General features: G+C 46.4%; 1 protein-coding gene across 1 annotated transcript in view; it reads right to left on the reverse strand.

Annotated features, from left to right (window-relative positions):
- The window catches only part of PLCB2 (phospholipase C beta 2), a 294,302-nt gene that overhangs the window by 44,419 nt on the left and 225,080 nt on the right, over positions 1-24,803 (reverse strand). The window contains exons 22-25 of the mRNA XM_063947515.1: positions 23,837-23,941; positions 23,401-23,495; positions 20,424-20,502; positions 9,883-9,927 (exon numbers count right to left, since the gene is read on the reverse strand). Of these exons, the coding sequence (XP_063803585.1) occupies positions 9,883-9,927; positions 20,424-20,502; positions 23,401-23,495; positions 23,837-23,941 (324 nt within the window). The remainder of the gene's footprint in view (positions 1-9,882; positions 9,928-20,423; positions 20,503-23,400; positions 23,496-23,836; positions 23,942-24,803) is intronic.

Raw genomic sequence — 24,803 nt, forward strand, 5'->3', positions numbered from 1 at the left:
TACAAAGGTTCAAATTAAGATGAAGTCACTCAGAGCAGTGATAACGAACCAGGAAGAAGGGGACTATATAGTGTCCCGGGACATCAGGGATGCTTACCTCTATGTCCCAAATTTGCCTTTCTCACTAAGGGTACCTCAGGTTCGTGGTGCAGAACTGTCACTATCAGTTTCAGACGCTGCCGTTTGGATTGTCCACGGCACCCCGGGGTCTTTACCAAGGTAATGGCCGAATTGATGATTCTTCTTCGAAGAAAAGGCGTCTTAATTATCCCTTACTTGGACGATCTCCTGATAGGGGCATAGTCCAGGGAACAGTTGGAGGTCGGAGTAGCACTATCTCGGATACTGCTACAATCAGCACGGGTGGTTTCTAAATATTCCAAAATCGCAGCTGATCCCGACGACACGTCTGCTGTGCCTAGGGATGATTCTGGACACAGTCCAGAAAAAGGTGTTTCTCCCGGAAGAGAAAGCCAGGGAGTTATCCGAGCAAGTCAGGAACCTCCTAAAAACAGTGCATCATTGCACAAGGGTCCTGGTAAAAATGGTGGCTTCCTACGAAGCAATTCCATTCGGCAGATTTCACGTAAGAACTTTTCAGTGGGATCTGCTGGACAAATGGTCCGGATCGCATCTTCAGATGCATCAGCGGATAACCCAATATCCAAGGACAAGGGTGTCTCTCCTGTGGTGGTTATAGAGTGCTCATCTTCTAGAGGGCCGCAGATTCGGCATTCAGGATTGGATGCTGGTAACCACGGAGCCCAGCCTGAGAGGCTGGGGAGCAGTCACACAAGGGAAAAATTTCCAGGGAGTGTGATCAAGTATGGAGACTTTTCTCCACATAAATATACTGGAGCTAAGGGTAAATTTATAATGCTCTAAGCTTAGCAAGACCTCTGCTTCAAGGTCAGCCGGTATTGATCCAGTGGGAAAAACATCACGGCAGTCGCCCACGTAAACAGACAGGGCGACACAAGAAGCAGGAGGGCAATGGCAGAAACTGCAAGGACTTTTCGCTGGGCGGAAAATCATGTGATAACACTGTCAGCAGTTTTTCATCCCGGGAATGGAAACTGGGAAGCAGACTTCCTCAGCATGACCTCCACCCGGGAGAGTGGAAACTTCATTGAGAAGTTTTTTCCACATGATTGTAAACCGTTGGGAAATACCAAAGGTGGACATGATGGCGTCCCGTCTGAACAAAAAACGGGACAGGTATTGCGCCAGGTCAAGGGACCCTCAGGCAATAGATGTGGACGTTCTGGTAACACCGTGGGTGTACCAGTCGGTGTATGTGTTCCCTCCTCTGCTTCTCATACCTAAGGTGCTGAGAATTATAAGACGTAGAGGAGTAAGAACTATACTCATGGCTCCGGATTGGCCAAGAAGGACTTGGTACCCGGAACTTCAAGAGATGCTTACAGAGGTCTTATGGCCTCTGCCGCTAAGAAGGGACTTGCTTCAGCAAGTACCATGTCTGTTCCAAGACTTACCGCAGCTGCGTTTGTCGGCATGGCGATGGAAAGCCGGATCCTAAGGGAAAAAAAGGCATTCCGGAAGAGGTCATTCCTACCCTGGTCAAAGCCAGAAAGGAGGTGACCGCACAACATTATCACCACGTGTGGCGAAAATTTGTTGCGTGGTGTGAGGCCAGGAAGGCCCCACAAAGAAATTTCAACTCGGTCGTTTCCTGCATTTCCTGCAAACAGGAGTGTCTATGGGCCTCAAATTGGGGTCCATTAAGGTTCAAATTCGGCCCTGTAAATTTTCTTCCAGAAAGAATTGGCTTCAGTTCCTGAAGTCCAGAAGTTTGTCAAGGGAGTATTGCATATACAAACCCCTTTTTTGTGCCTCCAGTGGCACTGTGGGATCTCAACGTAGTTCTGGGATTTCTCAAATCACATTGGTTTAAAACCAGTCAAATATGTGGATTTGCAGCATCTCACATAAAAAGTGACCATGCTCTTGGCCCTGGCCTGGACCAGGCGAGTGTCAAATTGGTGGTTTTTTCTCAAAAAAGCCCATATCTGTTTGTCCATTCGGACAGGGCAGAGCTGCGGACTCGTCCCCAGTTCTCTCCCTAAGGTGGTGTCAGTGTTTCACCTGAACCAGCTTATTGTGGTGCCTTGCACCTACTAGGGACTTGGAGGACTCCAAGTTGCTAGAAGTTGTCAGGGCCCTGAAAATATATTCCAGGACAGCTGGAGTCAGAAAATCTGACTCGCTGTTTATACTGTATGCACCCAACAAGTTGGGTGCGCCTGCTTCTAAGCAGTCGATTGCTCGTTGGATTTGTAACACAATTCAACTTGCACATTCTGAGGCAGGCCTGCCACAGTCTAAATCGGTTAAGGCCCATTCCACAAGGAAGGTGGGCTCATCTTGGGCGGCTGCCCGAGAGGTCTCGGCATTACAACTATGCCGAGCAGCTACGTGGTCAGGGGAGAACACGTTTGTAAAATTCTACAAATTTGATACCCTGGCAAAGGAGGACCTGGAGTTCTCTCATTCGGTGCTGCAGAGTCATCCGCACTCTCCCGCCCGTTTGGGAGCTTTGGTATAATCCCCATGGTCCTTTCAGGAACCCCAGCATCCACTAGGACGATAGAGAAAATAAGAATTTACTTACCGATAATTCTATTTCTCGGAGTCCGTAGTGGATGCTGGGCGCCCATCCCAAGTGCGGATTATCTGCAATACTTGTACATAGTTACAAAAATCGGGTTATTATTGTTGTGAGCCATCTTTTCAGAGGCTCCGCTGTTATCATACTGTTAACTGGGTTTAGATCACAAGTTGTACGGTGTGATTGGTGTGGCTGGTATGAGTCTTACCCGGGATTCAAAATTCCTCCCTTATTGTGTACGCTCGTCCGGGCACAGTACCTAACTGGCTTGGAGGAGGGTCATAGGGGGAGGAGCCAGTGCACACCACCTGATCCTAAAGCTTTACTTTTTGTGCCCTGTCTCCTGCGGAGCCGCTATTCCCCATGGTCCTTTCAGGAACCCCAGCATCCACTACGGACTCCGAGAAATAGAATTATCGGTAAGTAAATTCTTATTTTTTGGTCTAACAATGTCCTGAGAACTTGGCAGGAATCATATTAAGTTAACCTACTATGAAAAGGCAAAACATTCACATATATATAATAATGTATGTTGTATTTTGGATACTGGCTATAAGCTATTGTTCTCTGTTATTACGAGAAAGCACAATCCCTCAGCTACCTTCTCTGCCTTTGCCCATACCTGACCGAGTCTAAGGGGTCCTGACGACTGAGGAAATCCGGTTCCCAGTTGAGAACCCCCGGAAAGAACACTGCCAATATTTCTGGCAGATGGCATTCCGCCCAACAAAGGATTTTTGACACTTTCATCATTGCCATGCAACTGTGAGTGCCACCTTGATGGTTTATGTATGCCACCGTGGTGGCGTTGTCTGACGGTACTTGAACAGGCCTGTTCTCTATCAGAGACAGGGCGAGAGACAAAGCATTTAACACTGCCCGCAATTCCAGAATGTTTATCGGGAGGAGTGATTCCTCCCTGGTCCACCGACCCTGGAAAGAGCATTGCATCTGTAGTTAGTAGGACCCAGTTGGGGATCCAGAAAGGACGGCCCCTGCTCAATTGCTGGTCCTGTAGCCACCAGGTCAGCGACAGATGAACCTCCGGAGTCAAGGAGAACATATGAGACCTGATCCGATGAAGTAGGCTGTCCCACTTGGAAAGGATTAACCTCTGCAGAGGGCGGGAATGAAATTGAGCGTACTCTACCATGTCGCACTCCGACACCATGAGGCCTAGTACTTGCATCGCCGAGTATATCGACACTCTTGGGCGAGAGAGGAAGTATCTGATCCTGTCCTGACGTTTCAGGACCTTCTCTGGAGACAGAAACAGCCGTTGACTGTGTGTGTCCAGCAGTGCCCCGAGTTGCACAATGCTCTGAGCAGGGACCAGCGAGGACTTCTTCCAGTTGATGAGCAACCTGTGGGCTTGTAGGAAGTTTACCGTCAGTTGTAGAGGACTGAGGAGGACATCGTGGGAGTTTGCCAGAATCAGCAAGTCGTCCAGATATGGCAGGATCCTGACTCCCTGGCGACGGAGATGAGCCGTCATCACGGCATAACCTTGGTGATGATCTAAGGGGCCACGGCCAGTCCAAACGGCAGAGCCTAGAATTGATAATAAAGGTTGCCAATAGCAAACTGCAGATATTGCTGATGCGATATGGCAATAGGTATATGGACGTAAGCATCTTGTATATCCAGGGATACCATATAGTCTCCGGGTTCCATGGCCAGTACAATTGAGTGCAGTGTTTCCATACGGAACTTGGACACTCTAACAAACTTGTTCAGTGATTTGAGGTTGAGTATGGGCCGGAAAGACCCACTGGGTTTTTGGGACTAGAAACAGGGTCAAGTAGTATCCTCTGCCTCTCTGGGACAGAGGTACCGGCACCACCACTCCTGTATCCAGGAGGGAACGCACAACTAGTTGTAGAGCTTGCGCCTTCAGCGGATCCGAAGTGATAACCATTGTGCAGAACTGGCGAGGGCGACACCTCTTGAAAGTCACAGCGTACCCATGAAAGACAACTTCTCGCACCCATGCATCTGAAGTGGTCTTCAACCAGACCTGGGTAATCGCAGAAGTCGGCTTCCCACCCTGGGGTCCCCCCTGTCATGCAGCAGGCTTCTCGTGTTTAAAAGCAGGCTGACGGGCTGCCCGGGATTGTTTTGCCTTGGGTTTAGTGGTTCTGGGAGCACGAGTTTTTCTCGGGTATGCCTGACCTTTTGCCTTCCCTTGAGGTTGAAAGAAGCGAAAAGTGGTACCTTTTGCCTTCTGTACAGAAGGATTAGTATTTGGGAGAAAAGCAGTCTTAACAGCTGCTAAGTCGGTCACAATTTTATTGAGATCTTCCCCAAATAGGATGTCCCCTTTGAAATGGAGTACCTCCAAAGTCTTTTTGGAGTCCAGGTCCACCTTCCATGACCTCAACCACAAAATACGGCGAGCCAGGATGGACGTAGTCAATGCCTTGGCCGCCAACACACCCGCCTCAGAGGATGCCTCCTGAATGTAATAGGTGGCGGTGGTAATATGAGACAGGTATTGTCTGGCGGTGTCAGAGATATCCTGAGGCAGCTCTTCTTCTAATGCTTCAATTCCTTTTGCAGCCCAGGGGTCTGCTATAGTGGGTCTATGTACAGCACGGCAGTAAATAGACTCAGGCATCCCTCCACGCGCTTATCTGTCGGTTCCTTCAGTGAGGTGACAGTGGTGACAGGCAGAGTAGATGACACCACGAGACATGGGTGACATGGGAATCCACCGGCGGTGAGTTTTCCCACTTGTTACATAACTCTGAAGGGAGAGGACAGCGCGCTAATATCCTTTTAGATAGGGAGAATTACTTTCGTGGAGAAGACCAGGGTTCTTTACGTATGTCTACTAAATGGTCACAATGCGGCAATAAAGTGTTAGTTACCTTCTGATGTTTAAACTTTTCAGGTTTCTTAGACACCGTAGTGGAATCCTCATCATCATCCGTGATCTGTAGGATCTGCTTAATAGCAACCACTAAATCAGGGACATCAACCTGAGTAGTAGATTCCTCATCAGAAGCAACTGTGTCAGTGTCTGACCGGGAAGTATACTCCCCATCCTCATCAGAAGAATCTTCTGAGAGATTAGTGGAATGTGAGGAGGAAGCAGCCCGCTTAGATGACCCCGTGACACAAGAGTGACTAGGGACAGTTTTATATCTAACCAAGGATTGATTCAATTGCTGCAACTGGGTAGACAAATTATCCGCCCAAGGCGTATTTACCATAGGGACAATATGTGACTGTAATGGCACAGGAGGTCCTATAGGGGGCATGAGGCGTGTCACAAGCATATTTAACATAGATGAGAACGCCACCCAAGGTGGCTCCTGATTGGTTACAAGAGCTGAGGACTGACTGGGAAATGTATGACACGTAGTACACAGACCTTCATACAAAACTTCCCACTCAGGCAAATCCTTGGCGCATGCTCTGCATGATACAGGAGCGTCCGTGGATTTCCCGCCCTTTGTGTTAGACATTTTCAGTGAATGTAACCACAGAGTGTATGAGTATGATACAGCCAGACGGAGTACAATACTTGCGAATAAATCCCCTAGTATGTGACAGCGCACACAGTACACAACCCCAGCGACTAAGTCCGGTACAATGTGACTGCATACACCGTACACAACACCAGTGAATAAATCCAGTAGTATGTGACTGAGTACACAGTAGAATACACTTAACAGTATATACTGTGAAGCACTATATATGTGACCAAGACGCACCTAGTCCCTTAGGGTACAGAATACAGTGATAGCTAAAGCTGGGGTACAATGAAAGTGAAATCCACACAGCAGATACAGGCACACACAGTCACAGTGGCAATGCAGACAATTATTTTAATAAGACAATAAAACTGCACTGGACTGGTACTGTAAATGTGTGTATATATATATATATATATATATATATATATATATATACAGTGGGGATTGAAAGTTTGGGCACCCCAGGCAAAAAATCATTTTAATGTGGAAAAAGAAGTCAATGAAAGATGGAAAAATCTCCAAAAGGCATCAAATTACAGATTAGACATTTTTATAACATGTAAAAAAGTTTGATTTTATTTCCATCATTTACACTTTCAAAAGAACAGAAAACAAAAAATGGCGTCTGCAAAAGTTTAGGCACCCTGCAGAGTTAATACCTTGTACTGCCCCCTTTGGACAGCTGAGACCTGGCAGTGTCATGGATTGTTCTCAATCATCGTCTGGAAAGACCAGGTGATGTCAATCTCAAAGGTTTTAAAAGCCCAGACTTATCTGACCTTGCTCCAACAATCAGCACCATGGGTTCCTCTAAGCAGTTGTGTAGAACACTGAAACTGAGAATAGTTGATGTTCACAAAGCAGGAGAAGGCTATAAGAAGATAGCAAAGCGTTATCAGATGCCCATATCCTCTGTTCGGAATGTAATTAAGAAATGGCAGTCATCAGGAACAGTGAAAGTTAAAGCAAGATCTGGAAGACCAAGAAAAATATCAGATAGAACAGCTTGCAGGATTGTGAGAAAAGCAAGTCAAAATCCACGTTTGACTGCACGATCCCTCCAGGAAGACCTGGCAGACACTGGAGTTGTGGTACACTATTCCACTATAAAGAGATACTTGTACAAATATGGTCTTCATGGAAGAGTCATCAGAAGAAAACCTCTTCTACGTCCTCACCACAAAAATCAGCGTTTGAAGTGTGCAAATGAACATATAGACAAGCCTGATGCATTTTGGAATAAAGTTCTGTGGACCGATGAGGTTAAAATAGAACTTTTTGGCCAGAATGAGCAAAGGTACGTTTGGAAAAGGAAGGGCACAGAATTTAATGAAAAGAACCTCTGTACAACTGTTAAGCATGGGGGTGGATCAATCATGCTTTGGGGTTGTATTGCAGCCAGTGGCACAGGGAATATTTCACAAGTAGAAGGAAAAATGGATTCAATAAGATTCCAGCAAATTTTGGACGCTAACTTGATACCATCTGTGAAAAAGCTGAAGTTAAAGAGAGGCTGGCTTCTACAAATGGTTAATGATCCTAAACACACCTCAAAATCCACGGTGGATTACATCAAGAGGCATAAACTGAAGGTTTTGCCATGGCCTTCACAATCTCCTGACCTCAACATAATTGAAAATCTATGGATAGACCTTAAAAGAGCAGTGCGTCACAGACAGCCCAGGAATCTCAAAGAACTGGAGAGTTTTGTAAGGAAGAATGGGCGAAGATACCTCAAACAAGAATTGAAAGACTCTTGGCTGGCTACAAAAAGCATTTACAAGCTGTGATACTTGCCAAAGGGGGAAGTACAAGGTATTAACTCTGCAGGGTGCCCAAACTTTTGCAGATGCCATTTTTTATTTTCTGTTCTTTTGAAAGTGTATATGATGGAAATAAAATCAAACTTTTTTTGACATGTTATAAGAATGTCTAATCTGTAATTTGATGCCATTTGGAGATTTTTCCATCTTTCCTTGGCTTCTTTTTGCACATTAAAATGAATTTTTGCCAGGGGTGCCCAAACTTTCAATCCCCACTGTATATATATATATATATATATATATATCAAACACTGCACGGTCTGAGATCAGATGTACCGGTATATATCAGAATACTCGTACAATATATTCTGGCACACTTGTTCTTAACTAACACTGTCTTAATATCGACATGTAGAATACTTAAATGTGTGTAAAATCACGGCGCTGATATACAGGCAGATTTACAGAGGAGACCTTGCCCTGCAGTCCCGGAGACCAGTCGCAACTATTCTTAGAAGATGGCGCCCAGCATCTCAGTCAGGGAGTGAGGGAGAGTATGAGGCAGCTCCAGGGTGGGAACACCAGCAGTAGATGGTGCCCAGAGCTTGGGGAGGGGCTACAGGTCAAGGGCCTTCTCCCCTATGCTGGTCCTTACCACCTGGTATTACGGAGTCTTAGTAAAGTGGGCATTAGTACACCTGACCTGTACTCCTATGCCCTGGTGGATATAGTGGGGTCCCTGCTCGGTTACAGTGTCCACGCCAGCATCACAGTCCGTCTACTTAGACTGGGATCGGAACGCAATTTAATGGCGGGTCCCGCCTGGGGGACCCTCTTACCTCCTCCCTTCCGTAGTAGCCATTTGACCCAGGAGAGCATCTACGACCGTGTGTCTAAGCCGGAGCATCTCCACTGCAAGTACCCGGGAACAGAGCCAGCGGGAGTTTACGACGCCGCTGGGGAGGTGACGGAGCCGCAGAACAGAATGTCACCCTGACATGTAAGTGCTGCAGCTCTTGAATTCTTCTGAAAGCTTTTTCAGGGCTGCCCAGTGCAGCCCCCGTGTTAAGTGACCTGCTCTGCAGGGCACCAACTTGAAACTGAGCTCACAGTGCCTGGAGGCGGGGTTATAGAGTATGCCCCAATGCATCCTGGGACAGTCTAAAGTTTAGCCTGTTGGTGCCTGGATCAAGATCCATCTCTACACCCCAATGTTTCCCTGTGGAAACAAATGTACCCCGCTGCAGAAATATATATATAGCTCTTTAACATAAATACATTGTTTAAAGTGATGTGGTTGCCAGAGCTTGCCAGTGCTTGTAGAATCAACTGCTTTTGGTGGAAAATGTGGCCAGCCCTATATAAGTCCTAATGTGAGATCCTGCAAGATGTAGGCTAAGCACTGGCGTATCTATAATGGCTGCAGTGTGTGCGGTGCACACGGGCCCCTGGGTCCAGAGGGGGCCCACACCGCACACACTGCACCCATTTCTTCTATACTTACCTTTCCGGCATCCATCGGCGACTGTGTGTGGGCCCCCTCCTCTCCTGTAGCCGTCACCGCCGCTGCTAGCGCACTGAGCGCTAGAGACTCTGGCACAGTGCCAGAGTCTGCAGCGCATGTGCAGGACTCCAGAAAAATGGCGCGGCGGCCATTTTTTCAGAGTCCTGCGCATGCGCTGTAGACTCTAGCACTGTGCCAGAGTCTCAGCACTGAGAGCGCTAGCAGCATCGGTGACGGCTACAGGAGAGGAGGGGGCCCACACACGGAGTCTGCACACGGGTCCCCTCCTCTCTAGAGACGCCCCTGAGGCTAAGCACAAATAGTACACATGCATCATGTTGGAAGACACTGCAAGTCTGTATATGTAACTTGTAAGAATGATCTCAGAACCGTTCTTGTGAACTTTATAATTGTATCAGTTTATGAACATTTATCAGACACCAGAGACTATATTTTATTACAATTTACAGAATATTGTATATTGTATATTTTCCTATACATTACCTGCACTTTCCTTCATAGGGTCTGTTTTTCCACTTGTTACAGAGCCTGAAATATGTATATATCAAACATTATTCATACGACATTATTTCATTATATTGTAGTGTAATAAAGCTGCATTAGTAAATATTATTCATAGATGAATAGACATTATTCTGGCCAATGACGAGTCACAGGTCCCCTACTCCTAGATGTATAGGTACCCGAGTACTACAAACTACTACCCATTACCAATCTATTCCCTCTATAGGTGTATTATAGGGGTTGCATCATTTGGAATGAGCAATATACAATAGATAGAATTTATTTTCCATTCCTTATTATTGCAAACTCCATTTCTGATTGCATCTCAGCAGGCATGTAGTCAGTGTTAATCTTGACAAGGATTTTCAATTTAGTTTTAGTCTTATGGGCCAATTTATCACTATCCGCATCCTCAGATGCAGTTTACAGATGCTAAAATAGACCAAACTCTCAATGTGATTATTGATTACATCGCAATATCAATAATCTCATGCAGGAACAGTGCTCTGTCCCTGCGATGCCTCTCCGCAGCATTATCGGGGTATTTTTTGTGAAAAATACCCCAAGTGTGTGCTACGCATGTGCCGCCAACATCACCACTACCGCCGCCACCAGGTCGACTACCCTATCGCAACTACTCCCCCTGCGAAATCTCTCTCTCTCTCTCTCTCTCTCTATATATATATATATATATATATATACTGTATGTAGATATATATATATATATATATACACACAGCATACAAGGCGGCACTCAATCAAATGATTGAGTGCCGCCTTGTATGCTGTATATTTGGGTCTCTGAGCACGGGACACCTAGGAGGGCACTGGAGCTACCTTGAACTTTATTTGGAGTGCTGCCTACTCTGTTATAATATATATATATATATATATATATTTCTCTGACGTCCTAGTGGATGCTGGGTACTCCGTAAGGACCATGGGTATAGACGGGCTCCGCAGGAGACTGGGCACTCTTAAAAGAAAGATTAGGTACTATATCTGGTGTGCACTGGCTCCTCCCTCTATGCCCCTCCTCCAGACCTCAGTATCTGTGCCCGGCCAGAGCTGGATGCACACTAGGGGCTCTCCTGAGCTTCATAGAAAAGAAAGTATTTGTTAGGTTTTTTATTTTCAGTGAGATCTGCTGGCAACAGACTCACTGCTTCGTGGGACTGAGGGGAGAGAAGCGAACCTACCTGCTTGCAGCTAGCTTGGGCTTCTAAGGCTACTGGACACCATTAGCTCCAGAGGGATCGAACACAGGCACAGCCTCGGTCGTCCGGTCCCGGAGCCGCGCCGCCGCCCCCCTCGCAGAGCCAGAAGAACGAAGAGAAGTGGAAAATCGGCGGCTGAAGACTTCTGTCTTCATTAAGGTAGCGCACAGCACTGCAGCTGTGCGCCATTGCTCCCTCTGCACACCACACACTCCGGTCACTGATGGGTGCAGGGCGCTGGGGGGGGCGCCCTGGGCAGCACTTAGAGTACCTTACATGGCTAAATAGCACATAATACAGCCAATATACTGTATATGTGCATAATCCCCCACCATAAAGCATATAAAAAAGCGGGAGAAGTCCGCCGAGAAAGGGGTGGGGCTATCTTCCTCAGCACACTGGCGCCATTTTCTCTTCACAGCTCCGCTGGAAGGACGCTCCCCAGGCTCTCCTCTGCAGTATATACTACAACAAGGGTAAAAAAGAGAGGGGGGGCACATAAATTTAGGCGCAAATTGTGTTTTATAGCAGCTATTGGGAAAAATTACTCAGTATAGTGTGCATCCCTTTGATATATAGCGCTGTGGTGTGTGCTGGCATACTCTATCTCTGTCTCCCCTAAGGACTTAGTGGGGTCCTGTCCTCAGTCAGAGCATTCCCTGTGTGTGTGCGGTGTGTCGGTACGGCTGTGTCGACATGTTTGATGAGGAGGCTTATGTGGAGGCGGAGCAGGTGCCGATAAGTGTGATGTCACCCCCTGCGGGGCCGACACCAGAGTGGGTGGATATGTGGAAGGTATTACATGACAGTGTCAGCTCCTTGCATAAAAGGTTCGATGACATAACAGCTGTGGGACAGCCGGCTTCTCAGCCAGTGCCTGCCCAGGCGTCTCAAAGGCCATCAGGGGCTCAAAAACGCCCGCTACCTCAGATGGCAGACACAGATGTCGACACGGAGTCTGACTCCAGTGTCGACGAGGACGAGACTAATGTACATTCCACAAGGGCCATCCGTTGCATGATTACGGCAATGAAAAATGTGTTGCACATTTCTGACATTAACCCAGGTACCACTAAAAAGGGTATTATGTTTGGGGAGAAAAAGCAACCGGTGGTTTTTCCCCCATCAGATGAGTTTAATGAAGTGTGTGAAGAAGCGTGGGCTTCCCCCGATAAGAAACTAGTGATTTCAAAAAAATTACTGATGGCGTACCCTTTCCCGCCAGAGGACAGGTTACGGTGGGAGACATCCCCTAGGGTGGATAAGGCACTCACACGCTTGTCAAAAAAGGTGGCACTGCCCTCTCAGGATACGGCCGCCTTAAAGGAGCCTGTGGATAGAAAGCAGGAAGCTATCCTGAAGTCTGTATATACACACACTCAGGTACTATACTGAGACCTGCAATTGCGTCAGCTTGGATGTGTAGTGCTGCCGCAGCTTGGTCTGATACCCTGTCAGATAATATTGATACCCTCGACAGGGATACGATTTTGCTAACCATAGAGCATATTAAAGACGTTGTCTTATATATGAGAGATGCACAGAGGGATATTTGCCAGCTGGCATCTAGAATTAATGCAATGTCCATTTCTGCCAGGAGAGTATTATGGACTCGGCTGTGGACGGGTGATGCTAATTCTAAAAGGCACATGGAGGTTTTGCCTTACAAGGGTGAGGAATTGTTTGGGGATGGTCTCTCGGAGCTGGGAAATCGACATTTTTACCTCAGGTTTCCTCACAGCCTAAGAAAGCACTGTATTATCAGGTACAGTCCTTTCGGCCCCAGAAAGGCAAGCGGGTCAGAGGCACTTCCTTTCTGCCCAGAGGCAAGGGAAGAGGGAAAAAGCTGCACCAGACAGCCAGTTCCCAGGAACAAAAATCCTTCCCCGCTTCCTCTAAGTCCACCGCATGACGCTGGGGCTCCACACAGGCGGAGCCAGCTGCGGTGGGGGCGCGTCTCCGGAACTTCAGCGACCAGTGGGTTCGCTCACAGGTGGATCCCTGGGTTCTGCAAGTAGTATCACAGGGATACAAGCTGGAGTTCGAGGCGACTCCTCCTCGCCGTTACCTCATATCAGCCTTGCCTGCTGCTCTCGGAGAAAGGGAGGTAGTACTGGCAGCTATTCACAAGCTGTATCTTCAGCAGGTGATAATCAAGGTACCCCTCCTTCAACAGGGACGGGGTTACTATTCCACAATGTTTGTGGTACCAAAACCAGACGGTTCGGTGAGACCCATTCTAAATTTGAAATCCTTGAACATTCATATAAGAAAGTTCAAGTTCAAGATGGAATCGCTCAGGGCGGTTATTGCAAGCCTGGAAGAGGGGGATTTTATGGTGTCATTGGACATCAAGGATGCTTACCTGCATGTCCCCTTTTATCCACCCCACCAGGAGTACCTCAGGTTTGTGGTACAGGACTCTCATTACCAATTCCAGACGCTGCCGTTTGGTCTGTCCACGGCACCGCAGGTATTTACCAAGGTAATGGCCGAAATGATGATGCTCCTCCGAAAGAAAGGAGTCATAATTATCCCGTACTTGGACGATCTCCTTATAAAGGTGAGGTCCAAAGAGCAGTTGCTAGTCAGCGTAGCACTATCTCAGGAAGTGCTGCATCAGCACGGCTGGATTCTGAATATCCCAAAGTCACAGCTGATTCCTGCGAAGCGTCTGCTGTTCTTGGGCATGATTCTGGACACAGAACAGAAGAAGGTGTTTCTCCCGGAGGAGAAGGCCCAGGACTTATCATCTCTGGTCAGGGACCTCCTGAAACCAAAGCAGGTCTCGGTGCATCACTGCACGCGAATCCTGGGAAAGATGGTAGCTTCTTACGAAGCAATTCCTTTCGGCAAATTCCATGCAAGGATCTTTCAGTGGGATCTGTTAGACAAGTGGTCCGGATCGCATCTCCAGATGCATCGGTTGATCACCCTGTCCCCGAGAACCAGGGTGTCTCTGCTGTGGTGGCTGCAGAGTGCTCATCTGCTCGAAAGCCGCAGATTCGGCGTACAGGACTGGGTCCTGGTGACCACGGATGCAAGCCTCTGAGGTTGGGGGGCAGTCACCCAGGGAAGAAACTTCCAAGGACAATGTTCGAGTCAGGAAACTTCCCTACACATAAATATTCTGGAACTAAGGGCCATTTACAACGCCCTGAGTCAAGCGGAACCCCTGCTTCAAAACCGACCAGTTCTGATTCAGTCAGACAACATCACAGCGGTAGCCCATGTAAACCGCCAGGGCGGCACAAGAAGCAGGATGGCAATGGCAGAAGCCACAAGAATTCTTCGATGGGCGGAGAATCACGTGATAGCACTGGCAGCAGTGTTCATTCCGGGAGTGGACAACTGGGAAGCAGACTTCCTCAGCAGGCACGACCTCCACCCGGGAGAGTGGGGACTTCATCCAGAAGTCTTCAAGCTGATAGTAAATCGCTGGGAACGGCCACAGGTGGACATGATGGCGTCCCGCCTCAACAAAAAGCTAAAAAGATATTGCGCCAGGTCAAGGGACCCTCAGGCGATAGCTGTGGACGCTCTAGTGACACCGTGGGTGTACCAGTCGGTGTATGTGTTCCCTCCTCTTCCTCTCATACTGAGGATAATAAGAAAAAGAGGAGTAAGAACTATACTCATTGTTCCGGATTGGCCAAGTAGAACTTGGTACCCAGAACTTCAGGAAATGATCTCAGAGGACCCATGGCCTCTGCCGCTCAGACAGGACCTGCTACAGCAGGGGCCCTGTCTGTTCCAAGACTTACAGCGGCTGCGTTTGACGGCATGGCGGTTGAACGCCGGATCCTAAAGGAAAAGGGCATTCCAAATGAAGTCATTCCTACGCTGATAAAAGCTAGGAAGGATGTGACAGCAAAACATTATCACCGCAAATTGCGAAAATATGTTGCTTGGTGTGAGGCCAACAAGGCCCCAACGGAGGAATTTCAGCTGGGTCGATTTCTGCACTTCCTACAGTCAGGAGTGACTATGGGCCTTAAATTGGGTTCCATAAAAGTCCAGATTTCGGCCCTGTCTATTTTCTTTCAAAAAGAACTGGCTTCACTGCCTGAAGTTCAGATGTTTGTTAAGGGAGTGCTCCATATTCAGCCCCCTTTTGTGCCTCCAGTGGCACCTTGGGATCTCAACGGTGTGTTGGAGTTCCTAAAATCACATTGGTTTGAGCCACTTAAAACCGTGGAGCTAAAATATCTCACGTGGAAAATGGTCATGCTATTGGCCTTGACTTCGGCCAGACGTGTGTCAGAATTGGCGGCTTTGTCGTGTAAAAGCCCATATCTGATTTTCCTTATAGACAGGGCAGAATTGAGGACTCGTCCCCAATTTCTCCCAAAGGTGGTTTCAACTTTTCATTTCAACCAACCTATTGTGGTGCCTGCGGCTACTCGTGACTTGGAGGATTCCAGGTTGCTGGACGTGGTCCGGGCCCTAAAAATCTACGTTTTCAGGGCTGGAGTCAGAAAAACGGACTCGCTGTTTATCCTGCATGCACACAACAAGTTGGGTGCTCCTGCTTCAAAGCAGACTATTGCTCGCTGGATCTGTAGCACGATTCAACTTGCACATTCTGCGGCTGGACTGCCGCATCCTAAATCATTAAGAGCCCATTCCACGAGGAAGGTGGGCTCATCTTGGGCGGCTGCCCAAGGGGTCTCGGCTTTACAATTTTGCCGAGCTGCTACTTGGTCGGGTTCAAACACATTTGCAAAATTCTACAAGTTTGATACCCTGGCTGAGGAGGACCTTGAGTTTGCTCATTCGGTGCTGCAGAGTCATCCGCACTCTCCCGCCCGTTTGGGAGCTTTGGTATAATCCCCATGGTCCTTACGGAGTACCCAGCATCCACTAGGACGTCAGAGAAAATAAGAATTTACTCACCGGTAATTCTATTTCTCGTAGTCCGTAGTGGATGCTGGGAGCCCGTCCCAAATGCGGACTCTCTGCAATACGTGTATATAGTTATTGCTTAACTAAAGGGTTTTGTTATGAGCAATCTGTTAATGAGGCTCATTTGTTATTCATACTGTTAACTGGGTATAGTTATCACAAGTTGTACGGTGTGATTGGTGTGGCTGGTATGAGTCTTACCCTGGATTCCAAATCCTTTCCTAGTAATGTCAGCTCTTCCGGGCACAGTTTCCCTAACTGAGGTCTGGAGGAGGGGCATAGAGGGAGGAGCCAGTGCACACCAGATATAGGAGGTCATTCCGAGTTGTTCGCTCGCAAGGCGATTTTAGCAGCTTTGCACACGCTAAGCCGCCGCCTACTGGGAGTGAATCTTAGCTTCTTAAAATTGCGAACGATGTATTCGCAATATTGCGATTACAAACTTCTTAGCAGTTTCAGAGTAGCTTCAGACTTACTCGGCATCTGCGATCAGTTCAGTGCTTGTCGTTCCTGGTTTGACGTCACAAACACACCCAGCGTTCGCCCAGACACTCCTCCGTTTCTCCAGCCACTCCCGCGTTTTTTCCGGAAACGGTAGCGTTTTTTCCCACACGCCCTTAAAACGGCCTGTTTCCGCCCAGAAACACCCATTTCCTGTCAATCACACTACGATCGCCGGAGCGAAGAGAAAGCCGTGAGTAAAAATACTATCTTCATAGCAAAATTACTTGGCGCAGTCGCAGTGCGGATATTGCGCATGCGCACTAAGCGGAAAATCACTGCGATGCGAAGAAATTTACAGAGCGAACGACTCGGAATGAGGGCCATAGTACCTAATCTTTCTTTTAAGAGTGCCCAGTCTCCTGCGGAGCCCGTCTATACCCCATGGTCCTTACGGAGTACCCAGCATCCACTACGGACTACGAGAAATAGAATTACCGGTGAGTAAATTCTTATTATATATATATAAATATATATATATATATATATATATATATACATATACACACACACACACACACACACACCATATTTATTTTGTCTTTTTTTTTTTTTAGGTGGTGGCGGCTACCAAACTGGAATTAATTTACATCCCTGCAGTGAGACCTGTGATAATGTCAGCTGAAGCTGGCGTAATCACAGGGCTCATTGCAGTGTTTTTTCACATTTTGTTTTTGGTAAATTTGCCCAGATCGCATTTCCCATTATAAGTATGAGGAATGCGGTCTGGGTTACTGAAAAAAAGTGAATTACGAGTTTGGAACATTTTGTCACGAAAACTGCCCCTAAAGCCTTTTAATACATATAAGTGATACTAAAATAATGTGAAAAGGGTGTGAAAACACCCTTTTTCACATTTGTTTTAGAAAAATAATGTTAATAAATATCCCTTAGTTGCTTACTTAAAACGATATTTGGTTTGAAGTCACATTTTAGTCTTTTTCATTTGCTACGTTTTAGTCAAGATTTAGTCAGTAGATATCAGTTTTCATTGTAGTCTTATTTTTGTCACTGTATTAGTCATAACTTTAATGATACTTTAATATTTTTATATATTGATGAAGAACATTTCTCTAAAATTCCCTAGAGAACTTTGCATACTTTTACCTATGCGTTTACTAGGCTTACTGGGCTGAGAATGTGTTAACTACTGAGTCTGACTTACCATAGTAATCCCATATACAGTATCATACACAAATGAATGCTTTAATTTTATTAGAACAAACAAGTGCAATACACAATCCTATTTCCTTCACAGCAGGTCATATTTATTTTCTGCAAATATCTAAAACACATTAGCCCTCATTCCGAGTTGATCACTCACTAGCTATTTTTTGCAGAGCAGCGATCAGATAGTCGCCGCCTCTAGGGGAGTGTATTTTCGCATTGCAAGTGTGCAAACGCTTGTGCAGCCGAGCGGGACGAAAACTTTTGGCAGTTTCTGAGTAGCTCTGGACTTTCTCAGCCCTTGCGATCACTTCAGCCTGTCCGGTACCGGAATTGACGTCAGACACCCGCCCTGCAAATGCCTGGAAACGCCTGCGTTTTCCCGACCACTACCGGAAAACGGTCAGTTGACACCCATAAACGACCTCTTTCTGTCAATCTCCTTGCAATTGGTTGTGCAAATGGATTCATCGCTAGAAGCATTGCACAGCAACGATGCTGTTTGTACCCGTACGACGCGCATGCGCATTGCGGTGCATACACATGCGCAATAGTAACCTGATTGCTGCGCTGCGAAAAACGTCAGCGAGCGAACAACTCGGAATGAGTGCCATAATTGTTCTTTAAAAAGTAAAACCCTACTTCCTGTCTTCCTGTGTTAATTTTGACAAAGTTTTTAAGTTAGTTTTAGTCTTAGGTGGTCATTCCGAGTTGATCGCTAGCTGCATTCGTTCGCTGTGCAGCGATGAGGCAAAAAAACAACAACACTTCTGCGCAAGCGGCGCAATGTACTATTACAACGGCCGATGTAGTTTCACACAGGGTCTAGCGAAGCTTTTCAGTCGCACTGCTGACCGCAGAGTGATTGACATGAAGTGGGCGTTTTTGGGTGTCATCTGACCTTTTTCAGGGAGTGTTCGTAAAAATGCAGGCGTGCCAGGAAAAACACAGGCATGGCTGGGCGAACGCAGGGCGTGTTTGTGACGTCAAAACAGGAACTGAATAGTCTGAAGTGATCGCAAGCGCTGAGTAGGTTTTGAGCTACTCAGAAAATGCACAAAAAAACTTTGTAGCCGCTCTGCGATCCATTTGTTCGCACTTCTGCTAAGCTAAAATACACTCCCAGTCGGCTGCACGGCTGCTATACACTGCTAGCGAGCAAACAACTTGGAATGACCCCCTTAGTCAGTTTGGGTTTTTTTGTTCCTTTGTTTTACTTAAGATTTAGTCAGTGAACCTCAGTTTTCATTTTAGTCTAATTCTAGTCCTGAAATAAACTGTAGTCGACGATTACTTTTAGTCAAAATTTTAATTGACAAAATTAGCACTGCTTGTTGTGACTGTAAAACTATTATGCTTGTGTGAAGGAACTCAGTGACGTACAACGAGTTTATTTTAATAAGCAATAACGTCTGATCAAGCAAGATAAAAAAAGAACTTCAAAACATCCCCTGACTTCTCTCCTGAGTCTGTTTAATGAGATATAGCATTTCTCAGTTCTCTCTAATTTCAATATAAATGTAGTCAAGACTGATATATTGTACTTTTTCATAGCTACAAACTTAAAACATTTATTGGAGCTTAACATCCCTTTCTAATTGGTGTAGATGTAATCTCCCTTCAACAATTAGTGTTGCAAGTTATTTGGTCTTATAAAAAGCAATGGATCCATGCCCGTATTCTCCAGAGGTCCTCCGTGGCATTTGGCCAGGGCATCCATAAATCTCACAAATACTACTATGCTGTAACGTGTGCATTGGCATCCTCATCCAAGGTACAATGTACACCCTCTGTGTCGAAATCCTGCATTCACCCAGGTCTTTTTCTCTACAGGTCTTCTATATGATGCAGAGCAGGCTTTCTACTTCTGAACAATCTCCCTAGAGTAGGGATGTCCCTTCAATTCAAAGACTTGGGAGCTTCCCCTGAGCTACCCAAGGAGCGGTACCACAAGTATGTGCAGACCCTGAACACTTCTGTCTCTCTGGCCACCCCTTCAAATACCTCACATCTAAGTTTTAGAACTCCATTCTCTCTAATTCTGCAAGTAAGAGGGACCACTTTCAAACACAATGGGACACTGACGTTGGTGAGCCATTTGACTCAGAGGACTGGGCTGACATTTTTGAAGGATTGGACAAATCCTCATTGTCTCTATTAAGGAAAATGAATAAAAACTGCTGTACTGTTGGTATTATGTATCCACCATACTCCATGGCATTTACCAAAATGCCCCAGACTCCTGATGGAGGAACTGTGATCAGCTTGATTCTTTTCCGCATATTTGGTGGAGAGGTCCTAAACGTCACCCACTGTTCTTGAAAGTACCCAGATCCCACCACAATGTGCTCGGTTTGCAATCGGATTATAGTACATTATGAAACTCTTTGTATCCTTTGACAAAATGGAAGCGCCTTGGACCTTGTCATTTAAGCCACCTCTCCTTAACCTATGACATGGGCTTTCTATATGATGCTACTCTTGATTTGCTTATTAGCTTTAATGCAGCCACAATCCTGCCCTTATATTCCCTCAATTCCTTTCCTCTCGTCCACTCTTCACCTCCTTCCCCCATCTTACTGATACTGTAAATGTGCACTGCTAGCACATATCTGAGTTTGCATCCTTAATTTAATGTTACATTTACTTCTCATTGTTAGCTGGTGTCCAGCTGCTTCCATTTCTTGCCTTCCTTTCAATAATTGCAATAAAAAAAAAGAACTTGGTTACCTGGAGGACCATTCTGTATCAAACAATTTGACCTTTTACCAGAGCCACAGATGCCGTTTGACTGACGATTGATGGATTTCTGAGTAAACAAATTAGCATTTTTTACATATATAGGATATTTAAAAAAACAAAACAAAACATCAAACCATTTTTAGCTATAAACATGGAATCTTTTATCCAGAATTGTTGTGATTTGACGTTTTCCAGGTACTGTTCTATTAATTTTGAACAAATCTGCTATTATTATTATTATTACATCTTATTTATAAGTCGCCAGAAGTGTTTTGCAGCACCATAACAATTAGAACCACAATTTTCAGTACGCAATACAGCTAAGATGTAAGGAATCAAAGAAGTAATCGGCGCACTACTAGTGGCATGCACCATTGGAAGAGATAAACGGTAACGAGCGAGAGGAAATGTGGGTATAGACAGTCGCTGAGTAGGAGAGAACTGTAACTGAAGTGTGAGAGAAGAGGGTTGTGAGAACAGGAGGCAGGGGCATAGCTAGAACTTTGTGGGCCCCATAGCAACATTTTGAAGGGGCCCTTATCCTAATGCTTTTAGAGAGACACTTCTCCACAGCAGTTGTTAATTTTATGCCATCTAATAGTGCCCTACAGTAGCTCCTTTTCTGTACCACAGTAGTGTCTTATTTAATGTTATGCCCCATATTAGTGCCCTAGTTTACTTAATGAACCATAGTGGTGCCCTAGTTCACGTTATGTCACATTGTAGGACTCCCAGTACACATTGTGCAACACAGTATCCCCAAGTCACACTATGACATACTGTGTAAGGGCCCTTATGTACCACCCAATAGTATAACACATGTAACTTTGACAAGGACGGAGGTCCCACTCAGCTCTGGGCCCCATAGCAGCTGCACTCCCTGCACCTATGGTAGCTATGCCCTTGACAGGAGGGAAGATGGCCCTGCTCCAAGGAGCTCACAATCTAGGGGGAGGGGGAAGACAGAGAGGTGTGAGCAAGTGGAAGGTGGCCTGAAAGCAGGAAGTAAGCAAGGCAGAGATGGCCAAGGCATGGGGCAAGGTGTTGGGAGAGCATCCTTGAGACTAGGTTATGCAGTAGTGTACACTTTGATGAACAGGTGGGTTTTTTAGTGCCCTTCTGAAGATTTGCAAGGCCAGGGAGAGTCTAAAAGAGCTTGTTCCAGTGAAGGGGGACAGCATGGGCAAAATCTTGGATTCGCGCATAGAATACAGTGACCAGGGTAGAGAAGAAGACACGGTCATTGGCCGATAGTAAAAGGGTAGGGGGAGCAGTGTCTGACTGGGGCATAAACGGCCCACCGGGGGAAATGCAGGGGCCCGTGCTTAGGGGTGTGGCCAGTCTCCAGAGGGGGTGTGGCCATACCCAACAGAGGTTTGGCTAACCATTAGAGAGTGCATGGTCTGGGCTCTTTGATAAATATATGGTAAATACTGCTAGTGCATGCATGATAATGTACCAGATTAATAATAGTAATGCACTGTAGAAAATACATAATATTCCTGTGCAGTATAAGGTAACATGTATAATGTATAATTCAAGTGCACAATCCGGAACCTGACCCGGGCATGGAGCACACCGGGGTTTTCCCCTGTGGGTCAGTCCAACCCTGCAGTGGGGATGGGGGGGTGGGCTATGTAAAGAGATGAGGTTGGAAATGTAGGGAGCAGTAGAGTTAGAGAGGGTCTTGTACTGTATGTGAGGGTGAGGAGTTTGTAGGGGAATGGGAGTAAGTGCAGAATTTGTTGAGGGGGGGTGGAAGATGTGGAGGGGCAGGAGACGAAGGTAAGTCTAGCCGCGGAGTTGAGATCAGATCAGAGTGGAGCGACATGAGAGAGTGGGAGGCCAGTGAAGAGAATGTTGCAAAAGTTGAGGCTTGATATGACTAGTAAGTGGATAATAAGTTTTGTGGAGAGGAACGGCCTGATGTGAGCAATGTTACATAGCTGGAACCAACAGGATTGAGCTAGAGATTGGACGCGGAGGGCGAAGAGAGGGAGGAGTCAAGAGTTGTGGAGGAACAGGGGATATGATGGTGTTGTCAACCCTCCCCCTGGGGAAGGGGGGGGAGGGGGGTGAAGACTCTGGATGGGGGAAAGATGATGAGGTCAGTTTTGTCCATGTTGAGCTTCAGGGAGTGCTCAAACAGCCAGGAGGAGATGGCGGAGTGGCAGCTGGATGCTCGAGAGAGAACAAAGGGGGAGAGGTAAGGAGAGGAGAGGTGTAGTTACACATCATCAGCATAGAGGTGGTATTGAGCAGAGAGAAATTATTCCTGGATTTGGCCGAAAGCAGGTCATTGGTGACTTTGACAAGGGGATTGTCAGAGAGGTAGCTGGTGAGCTGGCTGTATACAAGCCACTCAAGTAGTTTGGAGGTGGACGGGACAAAAGAGATGGGGTGGTAGCTAGCAGGTGAAGAAGGATCAAGGTTAGGTTTTTTAAGAATATGGGGCCTATTTATCACCATCCGCATCCAAGGATGCGGATGTGGTGTGATAAAAATGACAGAATCCACACTGCGATAATTGATTACATCGCACGGATGTATCAATTATCACATGCAGGGACAGAGCTTGCAAGCAATCTCTGTCCCTGAGATGACAATCCGCAGCATCATTGGGGTATTTTTTGGGAAAAATACCCTGATTTACTGCTGCGCATGCCCCACCACTGTCAACATCGCCGCAACCGCCGTGTCAATCAGATCACATGTCCCCGGCCCACGTATGCGCAGTGCGGGTCTTGCGCGCGCGCGCACTGCGGGTAATGACGGGGAGATGCAAGTGCATCTCACTAGCGTTTCATACTGAATACCCCCCACAACCCACTGACAAATAGATATAAAGCACAAATTGTTAGCTGCAGAGCCTCTCATATACTGTAGTTGTTGGACTAATACTTTGTGCATTGCTAGTCTAACCTTTTCGTATAACTCTTTTCTGGAAACGTACTTGCACCCTTACCTCTTCAGCAGATGCTGTTTTGTTATTCATCTTTAGTGATGACTTCTCGTGTGCTTTGAAGGCTTTGATGGGATTGGAGAGGGCATTAGTGAGTTCTGCAAACCAAAGCCGTGACAACATTATAATGACCTCCCGCGTAGGCTAGAGAATGCATATTTATTTTATTATTTATTAGCAGTTTCTGATACAGCGCAGTATATTCCATTGCGCTTTACAATTAGAACAACAGTTATAAAACAAAACTGGGCAAAGACACAGACAGACATAGAAGTAGGAAGGCCCTGCTCGCAAGCTTACAATCTAGAGAACTGTGATACCGTACATTAAACTTTTAGAGGGGCAGGTGAGGCACCGGGGTACAGGAAACTGTTCTACTGAGCATTTCTACTAAGACAAAAGGTGTTTGTAGAAATGTATTGTGACACATTAGTTATACCTGCCCAAGTGTCTGGCACATAGTCTTTCGCCTCCACATACACAAATAAAGAGGGCATGGTGAGTGGCATGTTACTTTCACTCCGAAGACACATGTGATGGTAACCTGGTAACAAATACAAATGACATTCTGTTATTAAAGCAATGGAGTACACATTAGGCATGTTCTATAATCTAACCTCTGAAGAAAGAGCTTCCTTTTCTGTTGACTCACCCACCTGCACTTTGCTGTTCAATGGGGTTTTAACCAAGAGGGCAGCATTGATGTGCTACAGACGGATGTGCTAACAGGCAAATCAGAACATTCTACCCCTCATTATAGTTCGGTAGATGTAAGCTTTTGTGGTGTAAATAGTTCCTGGCTTTGGAACCTCCCCTGCCAGCAGGTGGAGCAGAAGGAAGTGCAGTGGGTGTGGTGATGCAATTCACTGGATCATGGCAATGCTGCAATCCGCTGAATAACACAGCGCAGGGCATGTCTATTTTGGTGAAATATACAGCAAACTGTATATTACCAAGTACCCCCATTGCCCACCTCCTTATTAAGACTCAGAAATCTGCTGCACATTCTGGGAGAGAAAGCATGTATGAAATATACCTATTTTAATTTTTAACACTGCACATTTACACCAAAATGCATTTGTGTCTATATACTGTATATCAGGTAGGAGGAACAGAAGGGAGCGAGAGTAATGCTGGGTGCACACTAGGCCAACAGATCGCCCATCCGGCTGATCCGCCCACCTATCTGCCGATCTGTAAGTGTGTATGCCCTTACCGATCGTCAGATAGGCGGGCGGAACATCGGCTCAATGTGTTGTGCCGGATGTCACAATCACCACCGGCTGTGCTGCAGGGCCAGCGCGATATGTCTGTGAATATCGTCAATCACAGGCATATCGGGGTACACACCTGACGACGCACCCGCATATATATCAGCCAGTGTGCACTGTGTACCCAGCTTAAGG

Source organism: Pseudophryne corroboree, chromosome 12 (assembly GCF_028390025.1).
Source record: "Pseudophryne corroboree isolate aPseCor3 chromosome 12, aPseCor3.hap2, whole genome shotgun sequence".
NCBI lineage: Eukaryota > Metazoa > Chordata > Amphibia > Anura > Myobatrachidae > Pseudophryne > Pseudophryne corroboree.